Source organism: Sceloporus occidentalis, unplaced genomic scaffold, assembly GCF_023333645.1.
Source record: "Sceloporus occidentalis isolate IW3139 unplaced genomic scaffold, rSceOcc1.0.p SCAF_3, whole genome shotgun sequence".
Lineage (NCBI taxonomy): Eukaryota > Metazoa > Chordata > Lepidosauria > Squamata > Phrynosomatidae > Sceloporus > Sceloporus occidentalis.
The window spans coordinates 221,018,623-221,036,353 of record NW_028316983.1 but is presented as its reverse complement, the minus strand read 5'-3'; the positions used below and the strand labels follow the sequence as shown (position 1 = coordinate 221,036,353).

General features: G+C 37.7%; 1 protein-coding gene across 3 annotated transcripts in view; it reads right to left on the bottom strand.

Annotated features, from left to right (window-relative positions):
* The window catches only part of VPS13B (vacuolar protein sorting 13 homolog B), a 472,964-nt gene that overhangs the window by 211,783 nt on the left and 243,450 nt on the right, over positions 1-17,731 (bottom strand). For 2 of the 3 annotated variants that reach the window (XM_089517703.1, XM_089517704.1), the window contains exons 26-28: positions 7,493-7,664; positions 6,287-6,401; positions 3,396-3,537 (exon numbers count right to left, since the gene is read on the bottom strand). In XM_089517703.1, coding sequence (XP_089373829.1) covers positions 3,396-3,537; positions 6,287-6,401; positions 7,493-7,664 — 429 coding nt within the window. Of the gene's footprint in view, positions 1-3,395; positions 3,538-4,103; positions 4,171-6,286; positions 6,402-7,492; positions 7,665-17,731 lie in introns of all 3 variants that reach the window. The other variant, XM_089517705.1, reaches the window with a different exon arrangement.

Here is a 17,731-nt window from a genome sequence, read left to right as displayed (position 1 = left end):
GGACCTAGGCAAAGAAGGCACTTAAAGTTCCCGTAAGCCAGCAAGAGCTTTCTCTTGCAAAGTGAACAGGTCTTAAACGGCAGCTGTGAGGCCATAGGCCTCATACAAACTCTCAAAAATAAAAACACCCTGCTCAGACAGGCCAAAATAATGCTGCTTTGGGCCACTTTGGAAGTGTACTGTTTAAATGACGCATGGAGCACAGCTTTGGCGCAGCTTCTGGCCTCTTAAGATGCATGTGTCATTTAAACAGCATACCTCCAAAGTGACATGAAGCAGCTTTATTTTGGCCTGTCTGTACAGGCCCTTTGAGCATAAAGGAGAATGTGCTCAGCTAAGAGAAGAAATTCCTATTATTTGCTACCACTGTGGTGGACGAAGTATAAACTGGGAAAATGGCCACTGAGGGAGGGAAGAGGGTACTGACACTGCCAAAATGCTCAGCTAGCTATAAAATGTGAAGAATGACTCTGTGCAGGTGAAGACCAATATGTATGATGCACAGAGACCACAAGAAGAACTATGGATCAACTGTGTTTAGTTATTGTAGCTGGATTTCAAGTCATAATTTGACTTTGGTTTGTTAACAAATCACAGTCATAATAAATTACAGTTTTCCAATTTTGAATGGAAAGGGAAGCACAATTTATTCAAAAAGAACAGCAGAAGCTGCATGGAAAGAAGGAGGCTTGCCATAGTTCTTCATAATATTAATTTGCGTTTTGTGTTACATCAGATTTGGGCTATTCTGAGCAAACACAATGAATTTTCCCAAATGCACACTGTAAACAAACAATTCAGAATGAGAAGGAGATAGCTAGGTTTAATATTTATCTGACTAGAGGAGACAGCTATACTTAATGCTAGACTTGATCATAAAATCAAAGAAAATGTAACAATTTAAATTTAAAGTCAATTTAAAATTTTTTTACCACTTTTATTTCAGTAAAAAAAAATCAACACTGAAAGTAGCAGGGGAGATAAGCCAATGAACATCCATCAGCTGCATCTTGGACCCCAGTCCAATGCAAATCCCACGGAAATCAGCAGCATAAAGCTTCCTGGTTTTGATTTACTGAGTCAAATTCACAGCTCTATAGGAGCTCTGACTTGTACATACAGCTTCTATCCATGTGAATTTCTTAATTTGATATTAGGGCAGGAGCTCCACACATGCAATGGAAATCAGTCTGCAGAATTCCCTCTGACGGTTATATTAATGATTACATACTTACTTAAACAAGAATTCTAAATATAAATTACAGGTCCTGCTTGTTTAATGAATCAGTGCATTCTCTTCTAATATTAAGATATCACTGAATTGAAGTATATTTTACATGAAATTCTTATGTAAATATAACCATTATTTTTAAATTCTGAAAATGGAAATCTATAGGTTTTAAACTGTAACATTAGTATATTAGCTTAATATGTGTTAGGATGAAATAACTGAGGTAAGTATGAGGAATAGTTTTTTATGTTCCTGATAGAAAATCAAATCAAACAGAACAGAACTTCCACTAACATTAAAAAACAAACTAACAATGGGTCTATTTTCCATGTTGACTATTGTCAACTATTAATCTCTGGCTCTCTCACTTCTCTCACTTAGAGTAAAGAAAAAGCAATAAGGGGGACAAGACTATATTGTGCCTATCTGGATACAATATTTAGTGACCACCTCATATGTCTTCTGATTGAAAGTGGATTTTTAATTAGGTGGCCAGAGATATACAGCAATTAAATAAACATTACATAAGCAGATTCACTTATTACTTTTTCTTTACCCTGACATAGAGCAAGGTGTTAAAACCAGACACTCACACCAAGTTGAGATTTCTATAGAAAATTAATGAGTGTTTTTAAACCACTGTAATATGATGCCCATCTTAAGCCTTAATACACAAATGACACGTTCATTTCTAAGATCTGAGCCTTTTTAGAAACATACAAAGTAAAATATAGGTTATTTTTTTTAAAAAAAAATAGTTCATAAGAAAAAAAATTCCACAGAAAATGTAATGTTACAAAGAATGAGTAAGTCTCTAAACTCTGCTCTAGGAGAGAGGAATAAATTGCTAAGCTGGAAGCCAAAGTCTGAAGTTTATAATGGAGGAAGTACAGGATTTGCTATGACTTCATTAGATTAGTCCTTGCTAACTATAAAATAGCTTTCAAGAAGCACTGAAGGACAACAACACAGTGGCTCTTTCCATGTGTGTGGCACTGGCAAGTGTGGATACCCATATGTGTATATATAGCCTTATGAGGTAAGAAAAAAGAGAAACATTTATAGTCTTCATACTGGCAAAGCTAGAGGTTAATTTATAAGTGATCACCAACATCATCCCACCAATCCTAAAACATTTTTAAAATGTTCACTATTCTATGACATTTTAGTTGGTCTGAATAAAGGCTACTATTGCACTGTTATTGTTTCCAAATTTCAGCAATATGTTTGCTGTTGTAATTACAAAAAACCCTAACCCAGTTGTTCAAAACTTTTTAGTAGGCTTCCAGCAGCTATGATCCAAAACACACTGCAGAAATAATCCAGTTTGAGATAGTTTTAACTGCCCTGGCTCAATGCAGGGACGTAGCCGGGGGGGGGGGGTGTCTTGGGGTCCGGACCCCCCCTTCTATTAGGAAAATGAATGGTGTGTGCTGCTGCGCCGCCACACCCAAGCCCCATTATAATGGTGGCACTTAGTCTGGACCCCCCCTTCCTAAAATCCTAGCTACGTCCCTGCTCAATGTTAGGGAATTCTGGGAACCGTAATTTGGTGAGACATTTACCCTTCTCTATCCAAGAGCTCTGGTGTCACAGTAAACTACCATTCCCAGGATTCCTTAGCATTGATCCAGGACAGTTACAGCAGTCTCAGACTGGATTGTTTCTGCAGTGTATTTTGGACCAAAGTCAACGGTGGAACTGTGAAATACTAAAAGGGATGGCAATTGGGCAATGGGGAGTCTGCAATTGCCAGGCATTTTTGGCTGCAATACTCATAAGCTGTAGATAGTAAAGCTGATGGTGAGGGATGATAGCAGTTGTAATCAATAACACATTTCCCCTCCTTGCTATACTTTTCAGTCTATACAATTTAGACTTCCATAGTCCTCAAACATTTTCCATATATGAGTACTTTTAAACATTCAAGGATTTCCTTTTAGTTTTGAAAGACTATATTCTTAAAACAAAGACTCAAGTAAATATTCTTACATTGCTACTCTACTTTTCAAATGTGAATACAGGGAACAATTATTTTCAGAAACCTGGGAAATAGTACATACTAGGCTTTTGAATGAAAAGATCTCTTCTATTGCCACCACCAAACTTCAATATTATTTGTTAATGGAAGTTCTGTAATAAACATATTGCATTGATTTCTTACAGAAGGAAAGAAGCCAGAGAAGTTACTGAAAGGGTCCTGCTTGCTGACGGGTCGAACCAACAAAGTACGTCTGTTCAGCTTGTCAGTACAGGAAAGGAAGACACCTCCACATTTCCCCAGAGACCAAGAGTCTTCCCCAATGCTTGAAGTGACACAGGCAAAAAGCAAAGAAACAAACAAGCCATAAGAAAAGAAAAAAACAATCTGGCATTTCAATAATTGTTGGATTCTGCCACAACACTGCAGCATATAACAGACTTGGAAGTCCTTCACCTCAAATACTGTACTGCAACTCATATAAATCAAAAAGGAAAATCATGAACTTCAATATATTTCCCAGAGTTTTATTATTTGGAAGCAGCCACTCAGAAGAAGATTTTTAAAAACCATCAGGAATTAAAGTAGAGCAACGCTGTCCATTTGAAAAATCAATGTATGTTGATTTGTTTTAATTACAAAACAATTAGAATGGAAGGAGAGGGACTGCAAGAATTAAGGAAATTAAAAACTACACACGATAGCACTGAAGTAATTTCTTCCCTCATCTTCCACAATAACAAATTGATGTATAAAAGAGTATCATGGTGGTTTATACCATAATTCTTGCAATCCTTCTCCATTCTATATGAAAACAAAACAAAAAAAAATGTTTAGATTTTTAGGATTGTTATTTGGTTAAATGTCTTATTCCACTACAGAAAATCTCACCACAAGCTTTTCTTTGCATTGTAGAAACACGCCATCAAAATATCCAGATTGCCAGCCTTCTCCTGGTCTGGAAAATACAATGTTCACCTTATCTGTTCTCTGCAGTTGGTCAGAATCCATACATTTCAACCACATGAAAACTAGACTTTGAATATTTTCAAACGCATAGTACTGTCATTGTGATTTGCAAACATAATGGCCCTTGTTATGCTGTGTAACGTCATTTTATTTTGTTAGATTAGTTTCAATGAAAAAACTAACACTACAACACTTTCTTGACTGGAATTCAGTCTACTCTACAGAAATAGAAAACACTGAATATTTGCAATTAAATTGTGCTGCAAATTAATTCTTTGTGCTGAAACATTCTCTGAAAAAGAAAATAGGTAGGAAAAGAGTCATACATCCTGACACAGGCCTTGTTTTAAGATCTGGGTGCCATTAAGCAGTCCTAGATCCTACAGACATAACCAACAACTGAAATTGTTTAAAGTGATAATTTAAAATTTAAATTTAAAAAGATGACCAGAATCCTGTTCATTAATTATGTTGCTGTTGTAAAACCAACTTACACCATAATTACACTAATTCACTGCACCATCTTAACCACTGAAAGTTTTCTCCAAAACATACATTAAAGACGACCCAACAGAGGAATTTTTGAGGTGTTGGGGGCAATGAGTGATGGTGTATCCAGATTTCTCCTGCCAGTGGAGCACAGGCAGCTGCAACAGAAGCTCTTTCGCTGCCTGTTGCAGCATGCCCCACTAGTGAAAGAGGGCCAGACACACCATCACTCATTGTCCTGTCCATCCCACACCTTGGCTGAAAAGGTAGATTTGGGAGATAGCACTGGGAGATGTAGGTACAGAGATATAACTGATATTGAATTACAGACACTGAAGTTGCAATAGGCAAATAATTAGGGGTGGAGCTGCAGGAACTGTGAGGTAGAGAGGGAAAGTGAAAATAGAAAACCTAAGTTTGTAAGCCTTTCCTTACCCTTCACAACTAATAGGTGAGCTGCTAGGTTGACACCGTGACCTAAACACCATACCTGATGAAGTAATAATCCCTAAGATGGATGTGATGTTATGTAATGTTCACAAACATGGGAATTAGAACAGGGCAGTGAGTCAAATCAGGAGATGAGGCAGGAGTATGGAAGATGGGTATGTTTTCATAATTCTACTAAATCCTGTCATAAACAAAAACATACATTTCCCTTTTTGCTCAAGAGATTGTGGAAATGGGCAGGCTGGCTCAACAGAGTTTAAAACAAACCACTGCCCCCTACTGCCAAATAGGCATTTTCTGCTCACCGCTGTGGAGATAAATGGATGGATGGACAATTCTGAAACACACATGTAGAACTTAGAGAAGACCCTTGAAAAAGGGACTTGGAAGAGCTATTGAAAACTTTCTTTCAAGATTTTTATTATCACAATATCTGCATAGGAAATAAAAATGATTATAGCAGGATTTTTTTCAAGATCACTGAAAGATTCCACAGAATGGTATGCAGTGATAAAAACAATGTTGATATGTTGAGACTTTTGATCATATCAAGCAAACTCATATACAATTTTATTTCATCTGAATTTCTCTTAAAATCTTAATGTTCGTAACAAACAAGAATTTTTCCTATTTCTCATGCACATATTGCCTTCTACCTTATTATACAGAAGCTGCTATGGGAAGATGATATAAATGCTAGGAAGGGGAATATATCTTCTTGCTATAAATTAACTTTTGATTGTAACTATGTCAGAATGATTAAAGCAGCAGTGTGAAACTGTTACATTAATTTTTGTGGCCTTTCAGATGGTACTGACTCAAACTCCCACACCTAACAGGAATTGCAGTCCAACATCTGGAAGGTCAGTGTTGCTCACCCCTGAATTAACAATGGAAAGCATTAACCTGAGGTCCATAGACAATAAAAGGAAATCTCTGTAACAGACATTCAAAAATTAGCCATGAGGAAAATAATAGATACTTTTTCATACTTCATATGAACTTCCTATTACAACTAGTGTTATTACTTACTTGTGCAAAGTATAGCACAAGAATATTATTTCAAATCATTTACCTCTTTGAATCAAGTTTAGTTGTTATCTATGTGAAACAGTAGAATGATTCCATTTGAATATAATACAATGCACATCAGATCTGTTTGTTACCTGTTTCTATAGTGGTCAACATTGAAACTTTCTATTTTACATTTGACTTTAGTGTAGACATCTTGCACATCTACTGAGGCACTGAGGTCTTCTAGTTCACCAACAACGCAGATCTCTGTAACATATAAAAATTAGCTAGGAATTCCAATAATTAGTCCACTCATAAAACACAAATATTCTTTGGAAGAATATTTTTCTGAAGTTTATCTACAAGACGGTGTTTTCTTAAACAGCTAGCAATGGGTATCACATAAAAGATGAGATCAAGAAGGCCCTACTACTTTACATGAAATACTTTTGCTCTAACTCAACAAAGGTTGTAGGCATTTAAATCCCTAACTACATTAGTAATTTCACACACAATCTGGTGTTTTATTAACTGGTCTTGACTTTATCCATCAGTCAAATCATTGGTAATCTAATTTGGAGGCAAGGAAAAAGCAGGAAGAAGTAAGTTAGAAACGAGTTTCTTTCCACTCAAAGCTTATTAACCTCACTGATGCTATACTGATTTTCAAACACCCATCAAAAATCTATGCAGGCAAGGATCTGCCCAAAGGACATCTGCTATTAAGATGCTGCAGGATAGGATGTGCTGACTAAGAAAAGTAAATCACAGGCAGGGTGATGATGGAAAGTAATATGTTAGGGACTTAATCTTGTGAGGTCTTTTCCTTTGATACTTAAATAGGGCTGTGTCCATATTTCTTCAAAATTTTGATTGCAACATGCCCTGAAACTTTATTAATGAATTTGACTTCCATACCATATTTAAAGTATTTGTCTATATATCATGTTATCAAAGAGTCACTAAATGTATTGCATTATTTACCAAAAACAAATGAAGCCTGAACTAAGGTTGTGGATCTAATCTATCAGCTACTTTTTTAAAAAACCAAACAAGAAGTTTTGCACGTCAAACATTCTGAATATTGTCATGCACATTGGGATCTATCAACAAACTTTTATTTCATCTGTATTTTTGTTTCCAGAAAATTTCTGATTTAGGTTTATTTTGCAAGGAATTTAATGTGAAACAAATTTTGAGCACTGCAGGTACTACCAGTCAACCATTTGTTTCATTTAATTTACAAACAAGTGGGAAATGCTAAGTATATATTCTAGGGAATTAATAAATAAAATTTATGTTGGAAGGAAACTGCTTGGCAAATTCAAACCACTGGCTTTGTTAAAACTGTGCAGTACCTGTGCCTTTATTTTCTGGATCTGGTGCAAACAACTTTACAGTGAGTTTTGGCAACATCCACTGCATCCATAAACTAACACGTCCACTTGAAATGCCAATGTTACTTGTTGTTTGTTCTAATGTAATAGAGTCAGAGAATGGAGAATCATCACCACCTTGTAGAGATTCACCCTGCCAAAAGGGGAACAAACACAAACAATTATCCAAACCCCACTTAAATAAAGTACATCAAAAATAACTGCTATTATTAAATTATATTCTATTATTATTAAATATTATTAGAGTTTAATATGTAAAACAGCAAATGTACATGCACAGAATAAAATAATTCTTGGTTACACATGCACCATACAAACATCAATACACAACTGCAGCAACTACCGGTTCAATAGGCCATGTGAACCTGATCCTAGTTTTACAAAGATATATCCAGAGCTTAAAATGTTACTTTTTTGGTGTATTTCTTTAAACAACCAGATGAGATTGCAAAACAATATTCCTACCTATAGGATTTATTTCATTCCAGAACACATAAAAATGACAAAAGAAAATATTGAACAAACATACTATTTTCGTGTCTCAATTAAAGGACATTCCTCTGCGTGGAAAGGGGAGTACAGGATCCTTATAATAGGTCAGTAAGGTGGATATGAAAAAACAGGGGACCTCAAGTCCCGTTGTCCCTAATGGTCACACAGCTGCATGCACACACTGCCATTGGGGACAACGGGGTTTGCCATACATGGGTGCTTAAATCTGCAGATGCCAAGTCCATGGATAGTGAGGCCCCACTGTAGATGGCATTTTCTGTTGCAAGATATCTTCCTTTTTTGCAACAGTTTAAACAGTCCCTTACCCATTTCTTCTTTCTTCACGTATCCCCCTCACACAAACAACTGCTCTAAATTTCACTCTAGGCATGCAAAGCAGCCTCTTTCCTCCTCCCCACCCCACTCACACTGCACACCCACTAACTTTTTTCTGACTCTTTTCCATTTGGGCAGAATGGTGAAAACAGAAAACACAGGTTAATGGTTAAGTTTTTACAATTCTGGCTAACAATCTCTAGATTTCAATGTGTCTATGTCTCTCTTCACCCCCACACCATCCCATTCTCACTGGCTCCTCACACATGGCACAACACCCCAAATAGAAGGGATACATGGGCACTGTACACCAAAAAGTAATGAATTACAGCCCTGGTCATTACCAGGAAAATGTAATAGCACTCCTGAAAACCTATTACTGAAAATGGAACAAGTTAGCAAAGTAATATGTTGGAAGTAATATGTTAGGTGTATCAATGACCACTCTATATTTTGTTCTCAAATGAAACCATGCATTACGTTGAACATTTGGTTATGTATGTTAATTCCCCTTATTAACACTGCAATTTCAGTTGACAAAACTATGTAATAATTGCTGCCATTACTATAATTTTCAGATGTTTCCCAATATTATAAATTCATCCTCTCTCTTAGAAGATGTGGCTTTTTTTGCACTGTGAAATCTCAGTTTTATATCTTTACTAACAATACAAATAATCATACATAATAGGATTATTGATCTTTAAGCATGCTTTGATTTTTGAGCAGCTGGGAGGTGAAAATTTTGGTGAAAATAACACTACACAACATAGAAATGCCAAAGTTTGAAAATGCATATTTTGTGAATGTATGAAACATAGCTGAATTTCAATCTTTCAATCTGTTCTTCAATGTTAACTGAATCTCCTTTTAAGGTTTATCATCATAAATCACATGCTTAGATCTTTTGTAGCTTTCCAATATTTCTTCTGGCAGTGACAATTTCCTGCACTTTACAATTACTTAATTCTTCTGATTTCTAGATTTATATTTAAATGTTATTTTAAAGCAATAGAGGGTGACATTCTTAAGCTTATTTCTTAATTCTAATGTCTTTTTTTAAAAAACCCAATTAACTCCAATTGAAAAAAATAAATGCAATTTAATAATAATAATATCTTTATTTATATTTCCTGCCTCTCCCCATGGATCGAGGCGGGAGTACAAAACATAAAATCAGCATTACAACAAGCACAAAATATCTAAAATTACATCAATTAATGAACAAGACAAATTCATAAAATTAATACAGTCCATACCTATATGAAATTAGTGGAAGATGGGGTTTCTTTTTCACAATAAAGTAGGCTTCATTGCTGCAATCCTGTTACTATATTTTTGGATACATTTCAGCACCAGCTCCCAGAAAATGAAATGAGACTATCACCTGCCCTATTTCGCAATCATAAGCTTGCAAGATGTGGTCCTATAATGCTATTGCATCTGAAATATTCAGAAAGTAAGTACTCTAAGGGGTTGTCCACACTGTCAAAAAATCCTAGTTTCACCCATTTCAAGCCTCAACTGTTTATATGACGCACAAAGCTAAAACCAGGTGAAACCAGGATGAAGCCATGCTCGAAGGGGGCAAGGGGATGGAACAAAAAATGCCCAGCTCTAATATGAGAAGTGTGCATTATTGCACGAGCGTTTAAACAGCACAATGCAAGTGTGGGAATGCAGGAAGACCCAGGTGGCTTATGGAAGTGGTCTGGTTTTTCCTCTTTGTCTGCTCAGGCCCTTATTGGCTGGCTTCTGTCAGATTCTGGCATTCCAAAAAGGCTCAGTTAGCCCAATCTTGGTAACTTTCCACTAGCAGTCTTTTACTGAGTAAGATAACTTGTACATATGCTGTAATTGGCTTTAACTGATATTTGTATTGACTTTAGTTTTTTTAATGTTTTTAATTTTTTTTGTACATAGCATTAGTCTTTGATTATAATTTATAATAAAACCTCACCGTATGATTGCTTCACATGAACTGTTTCAGTTTAGATTCTTGAAGGTAAAAGCAATTTCCAGAATATTATAAGAATGAATTTCTCAAGATGTATGCCAAAGAATTCCAGTTACCAAGATGTGTGCCAAAGAATTCCAATATATTTTGGGATAGGAAGGGTAACAATTTCATTATTACAGTGCCTATTTTTTAAAAGAAAGATTTAATGTTTAAAAATATACTATTTCAATCAAAATATTTTGCCCTGACAAAAACTGTTTCTCATAATGCTTCATTTTTAGCTTCTAATCTTTTAGCATGTACAGTGGATTCTTGTTATACACTGGGGTTTGGTTCCAAGATCCCCCGTGGATAACAAAATCTGTGTATGCTCAAGTCCCATTAAATATAATGACATAGCAAAATGGTGTCCCTTATAAAAAATGGAAAATCAAAGGTTTGATATTTGAAATTTATACTTTCTGGAACATTTTCAAACCGTGGATGCTTGAATCTGTGTATAAAAAATCTGTGTATAAGAAGGGCTAAGTTGAGTAAATTTACACTTTTCCTTTTTTTTACTCTGCAGCTAAATCCAAAGAAATAATACTAGAATATAAAAGACTGAGCTATTTTCCCACCATCTTCATGCCAAACCCTAACATACACTATTTAATTATTTTGCCAATTCTTGCAAATTGACTCAAAATGCAGCATTTATTTTTCTTAGGAAAATGTATCTTTATTCATCTGGAAGAACTAAACATATAAGGCCTTCATCCTTGGCCTGCATTAAAACTCAGGGATGATCAGAGTTTGGAGTAAATTACTGCTTTGCCTTATCAAAATAACTTCTGTGTTTCTGTCCAATCATTCAGTTTCCCCAAGGATTAAACACTTCCTTAACTGTTTGTACTTAAGTAAACGGTAACAAGTGGTCTGTTGTAGTCTGTACTACCTTTGCTCCAATGCAGGGGTGGTTAAAATGATTAACTGTTTCTAAGCCCTGGTACTTAAGCCTTTCACTCATGTTTCCATCCTCACCACCACCCAGTTTGCAAAATTCAAGAATCCTGATTGCTTTACCCACACAAGAATACAGCACTCACTATCAACCTGTCAGCATGAAAAGAATTACTCACAGCTTAGAAGTATAAATCATCTACCGATAGTATAAATAAATGCTTCATATGCTATTTAATACAAACAGTTGTTGGAGTGGGTCATACCATACCATCCCTCCACCTCCAGTTCATTTACAGCAAACCTAATACACTTGAAAGACCTAGAAAGCCTTTCAAAATAATCATTCTGGCTCAGCAGAGAAGTAGTACATTTTAACCATGAAATGTCTGAGAGGGGGGGGGGAAACCACCCATACATAAGCTACACAGCTTTTATTTGACAACGTTCAAGGCTTTAAACATGAATTGTAAGGGACGTATAAACAAAATAGCAACAAGTTTCAAAGTGGTCCCTTGATACAACAATAATCTAAATATATCCAGGAAATGTTACACCATAGCAAATTCCAGTAATTGTGACATAACTAAAATATTATAAACCCTGAGGAAATAAATTCTTCAGCTTAATGAGCCTACCTATACTATTACTGTTTACAATACTGAGTAAAGGAAAAAAAGTCAATCATCTTCAAGAAACGATATTGAGATATTTTGATTTATGGTCTGTAAATTTAACTGAGTCTCTTAAGGACTTCTTTTTAAAAATAATTTCAAGCACATTTTGAGCTATAACTGCTGCCTCACTCTGTAACTTTCTCCATTAGAACTGAATACTGTACATGTATGCTAAGTGGTTAAACCCAAGATAGGCTTAACCTACAATACAGTTTTAATGAAAATAATTATTTCAAAAGTAAATGATACTGTTATTAGTATCATTGTGTTTGTATAATTCTGTTGTAATCCCGCCTCGATCCATCGGGAGAGGCGGGACAATATAAATAAAACTTATTATTATTATTATTATTATTATTATTAAAAGGGGGAAATGGCCAACCTAGCGCTTCTCTCCACCAGATTTTTAACAAATGCAAATAAACCCAGCTTCACGTCAACGTATAACGCAATGAATAACTCAAAAAGAAATTTTGAATAGCAATAGCAATACCATTTACATTTCTTTACTGCTTCATACAGAATTCAGTAGTCTCTAAGCGGTTTACAATGTGTAAGCTAACTGCCTCCAACAAGCTGGGTACTCATTTTAGCAAGTTATGGAAGAATGCAAGGCTGAGTCAATCCTGGAGCCCTGGGATCGAACTCACAACCTTGAGACTGCAATACTGGCTGCAGTAATGGCATTTATTATTGCACCATCAGGGCTCAGGGTAGGTTCAAGGCCAAGAAAACCTCGTGATAGGGTCACCTTAGGTTGACCAGAAATGACATGAAGGCATACAACAACAAATACAATGAAGGACAGACTTTATTTTCTGGGTAAGGAATACACATCCCACAAGGCTTTTTGCTCTCCTAAAAGTCCTTATGGGAAAAGGAATCTCTAGAGGATGCAAAACTAATTCTCTCACATTATATGTTGGTGAATGCTCCCTAGTGGTATCAAATTAAATTATCAAGTGAGACATCAGCACAACAGGAGCTATCTTGAATCCATTCATTTTGTGTTTAGTTTTCCTAAGCCGTTTTAAAACATTCTCTAACACAACTTAAAAAGGGGCTTTACTAGAGAAGCAAGGAAAGGTTTCTTTTTTCCTTTGTAAACATACCTGCCCCTTTAAATCAATTGTAAAAGTGGCCTTCATTTTTTCCATTATTTAGAAAAGTAGGAATTATCATGCAGATTTATGGCAATCAAATAAGCCTTATGTCAGCCATTTCATCATGAAATCTATTTTTTGCTTACTGTATATTCCGGCATATAAGACGACTGGGCGTATAAGACGACCCCCAAATTTACAACTTAAAATAGAGTGTTTGGGATATACTCACCGTATAAGACCACCCCTCTCTTCCATGATAAGTTAGAAAGGAGCTGAAGGCGCACACAACAACAATAACAGCAGCAGCAGCGACAGAGGAGAAAGAGGGAGGAGGAGAAAAAAGGAGAAGGAGAAAGAAGAAAAGGAGGGGAAGAGGAGGGAGACTCCACTACACTCTGAGGAAGGAGTGTGTTCCACGTTTGAAATAACAGCATACACAACATTATTTCACCCGCCTCGACAACTCCTCCCGCCCTTCCTCTTGGTGCATCTACACTTTAGAATTAATGCAGTTTGAGACCACTTTAAGAGCTGCTGCTCCATCCTATTGGAATCCTAGGATTTGTAGTTTTATAAGGTCTTTTGCCTTCTCTGCCCAAAGAATGCTGGGGAGGGCACTGCTCCAAACTACAAACCCCAAGGATTCTGTATGGATGCAGCCGTGGCAGTTCAAGTGGCTCCTATTGGAATCAAAGACCAGGAAGCTTTGTGCCAAACAGAAACGTGTTCAGCTGCAACTGCACTGCAGAATTAATCCAGTTTGACACCCCTTTAACTGCCCTGGCTCAGTGCTATGGAATCCTGGGAATTCTAATTTTCTGAGACATTTAACCTTCTCTCTCAGGAAACTTTGGTGTGACAACAAACTACAATTCCCAGGATTTCATAGCACTGGGCCATGGCAGTTAAAACGGTACGAAACTGGATTGTCTCTGGAATGAAGCTGCTGCCTGAGTTGGATCCAAGACACACTGCAGAAATAATCTAGTTTGAGACTGCTTTAGCTGCCCTGGCTCAGTGCTTGGGAACCTGGGACTGGTAGTTTTGTGAGACATTGAGCCTTCTCTGTCAGAAAGAGCTCTGGTGCCACAACAAACTACAATTCCCAGGATTCATAGAATCATAGAGTTGGAAGAGACCACAAGGGCCATCCAGTCCAACCCCCTGCCATGCAGGAAATCACAATCAAAGCATCCCCGACAGATGGCCATCCAGCCTCTGCTTAAAGACCTCCAAAGAAGGAGACTCCACTACACTCCGAGGGAGTTTGTTCCACTGTCGAACAGCCCTTACTGTCAGGAAGTTCCTCCTAATGTTGAGGTGGAATCTTTTTTCCTGTTGTTTGCATCCATTGCTCCGGGTCCTAGTCTCTGGAGCAGCAGAAAACAAGCTTGCTCCCATCTCAATATGACATCCCTTCAAATATTTAAACAGGGCTATCATATCACCTCTTAACCTTCTCTTCTCCAGGCTAAACATCCCCAGCTCCCTGAGTCGTTCCTCATAGGGCAAGGTTTCCAGACCTTTCACCATTTTAGTCGCCCTCCTTTGGACATGCTCCAGTTTCTCAATGTCCTTTTTGAATTGTGGTGCCCAGAACTGGACACAATATTCCAGGTGGGGCCTGACCAGAGCAGAATAGAGTGGGACTATTACTTCCCTTGATCTAGACACTATACTTCTATTGATGCAGCCTAAAATCGCATTGGCCTTGTTAGCTGCCGCATCGCACTGTTGACTCATGTTCAACTTATGGTCTACTTGGACTCCTAGATCCCTTTCACACATAGTTTCATTCAGCCAGGTGTCCTCCATCCTATATCTGTGCTTTTTGTTTTTCCGCCCTAAGTGCAGTACCTTACATTCCCTAGCACTGAGCCAGGAGAGTTAAAGTGGTCACAAACTGGATTATTTCTGCAGTGTGTTTTGGACCTTGGTTATTAAAAATGCTCAAGGTCCAATCCATACTGCAGAAATAATCCAGTTTGAGGCTGCTTTAGCTGCCCTGGCTCAGTGCTAGGGAACCCTGGGAATTGTAGTTTTGTGAGAAAGCACTCTGGTGCCACAATGAACTACAATTCCCATGCATCTGAGGAAGTACGCTTAAGTCTAGGAAAGCTGCCAACTTTTCTTTCAGTGAGTCTCAAAAGTGCTATAAGATCTATCTCTCTATCATCATCACCACCATTATTGTTATCATTATTAAATCCAAATGCACCTGCAGAAGTGGACTTAAATTGGCAACACTGATTATGCTGTAGACTCATTCTCTGGGGCTGGGATCTGGAAGTGTGGAGGCAATTCCCTTGAAAAACCAGGGAATCCTGGGAATTGTAGTTTGTGAGGGCGGGGGGGCAACCACTGTCCTCTCTCTGATTGGCTGTTAGTGTGACTCCATCCAAACAGGATTGGTTGCTCTGTAGCCTGGCTCTCAGAGGGACTCATGGGCTAAGAGAGAGAGAGAGACCCTTTTCTGAGGGTGGGGTGGCGACCACTCTCCAGCCCTCTCTCTGATTGGCTGAAAACTGTGAGTGTGTGACTCCAAAGGATTGGTTGCTCTGTAGCCAGCCTCGCTCTCAGGCTGGAGCGAGAAGAAAAGGAAGAAAAAGGGAAGGAAGGAAGGAGGGAGGGAGAGAAGGAAGGAGGGGAAAGGGAAGGGAAGGAAGGAGAAAAAGCAAAGGAGGGAAGGAACGGAGAAGGACGTTCCTTTGCCTTTGGGAGAAGGCTTCCCTGCCGAGGGCTCTCTTTAGGACCCAGGGGCTTTCCGGCATACAAGACGGCCCCCGACTTTGGGGAAGATTTTCCTGGGCGTAGTCTTGTACGCCGGAAAATACGGTAATATTTTCAGATGAATCTCAACACTGAAACAACATTCAGATGACAGATAGTAGGAATGGTCTGACACAGTAAATCAGTAGAAAGGCTCTACTTAGAATGAAGGAAGATTTGACATTCTATAATCTCAAAATCTCTATAGATTTGTCCCTTAAACATCTGAGTGAGAGACCACCGTTTCTAGAACAAAGCCTCAAATTCAAGGCAGATTCAACGCCTACAGCACCTTGTATTAACTGGCCATCTCCCATCCAAGTACTAACCAGGCTGACTCTGCTTAGTTTCCAAATCAGACAGGATCCGATGTCTTTAACATGTTTAGGCCCAGAGTAAATTCAACTTGTAATTGTATTCTGAACAAACAGTCCTTTTAACAGAATTCAAAGATACAGCCGTGTTAGTCTGTAGAATCAGTATGTAGAGAGATCTTGTAGCACCTTTTCTTTCAATTAATCTCAAACGTACTACAAGAATACTTTTAATAGCTATTGTTGCTGTGTGCCTTCAAGTTGTTTCTGATGTATGGCGACCCTAACACTGGATTTTCTGGGGCTGACTGAGAATGGTTAACTCACCCAAGGTCACCAAGTGGATTTCCAATGACAAATAGGGAATTGAACCCTCATCCTGATACTAGAGTCATAGTCCAGTGCTCAAACCGCTGCACCATGCTGTAATGGCAATATTTTTTCAATAGCAAGCTTTTAATTCTATTGATAGTTCACTTGTATTTTCACTTTTGTATTTTTAATTGTATATGTTGTAACTATTGTAACCTTCATTGAGCCCCAAGGCTGGAGAAAAGGCAGGATACATATTAAACATGGGCCCTTTTTATTAAAAAAAGAAAAAGAAAAAGAAATGAGAGTTTTTGGAAAAATAGAAAAAAGTATAACATTAAAAAGGGGCCATTCTCCCCCGGCCCAACATTGCTTCAAAATTTATCTCTACACATCCTTATGGGGATTGGCATTTAAGTCTTCTAGGGCAGGGATTGGGAAAAGGTAGATTGAGATCTACTGGGTTTCTGAATTCCATCTGTTAAACAATAGCAGCAATTAAAAAGTCTCTCTTTCTCGCTAGCGTCTGAAACAAATGAATAAAAACTTACAGGGAAAAGCAGGTGTGAGAATTCAATTCAGATAATGAAAAGACATTTCTGAGCTGAGCATTTGACCTTGAATTCCCTTCATAAATATTCTGAGCTGGAAATGGATGGAAACCCAAACCTCTCAAAAGATGCATTTGTTATCAAAACTGGCACTTGTCACTGAATCAATGAATAACAAATACAGCAAGGGTTTTACAGCAGATAAGAGCAGTCAGGTCCCGCAGCTGATAGAAAGACTATGCCCCCAATTCAGCAGTTGTCCATACTGGAATAAACACCTTAGAATAAGATCAACCTGTGATCTCAAACCCAAAGCTTTAAAAGTGGAATTAGCGACAAAGAAAATAATCTTGCAGAGGTGCAGCCAATCTCTGTATTTTAGAAGCTGTGAGAAGAGTAAAAAGAGCATGCAGCTAAGAAAAAATCCACTCCCCTATACCCCTTTCTAGTGAGATCAAAGGAGAAAGCACATAATATAACCAGAGGAACATGCCCACACTGTTCAGGACTTGGTTACATACCTCTTGGTATACATGCCTCTTGGAAGTATGTAACAAAGTCCTGAACATTGTGGGCACGTTCCTCTGGTGATCAGGGCTCCCTCTATTCCCACAACAAATACTTGGCTGTAGTTGGTGGATCTTGCAATCAACTGAAAACACAGAGGTGTTACAAGACATGCAGAAATGCTAGATGTGAAAGTACGGAAGATTTAATCCAATGTCTCTAAAGAGCAGTACA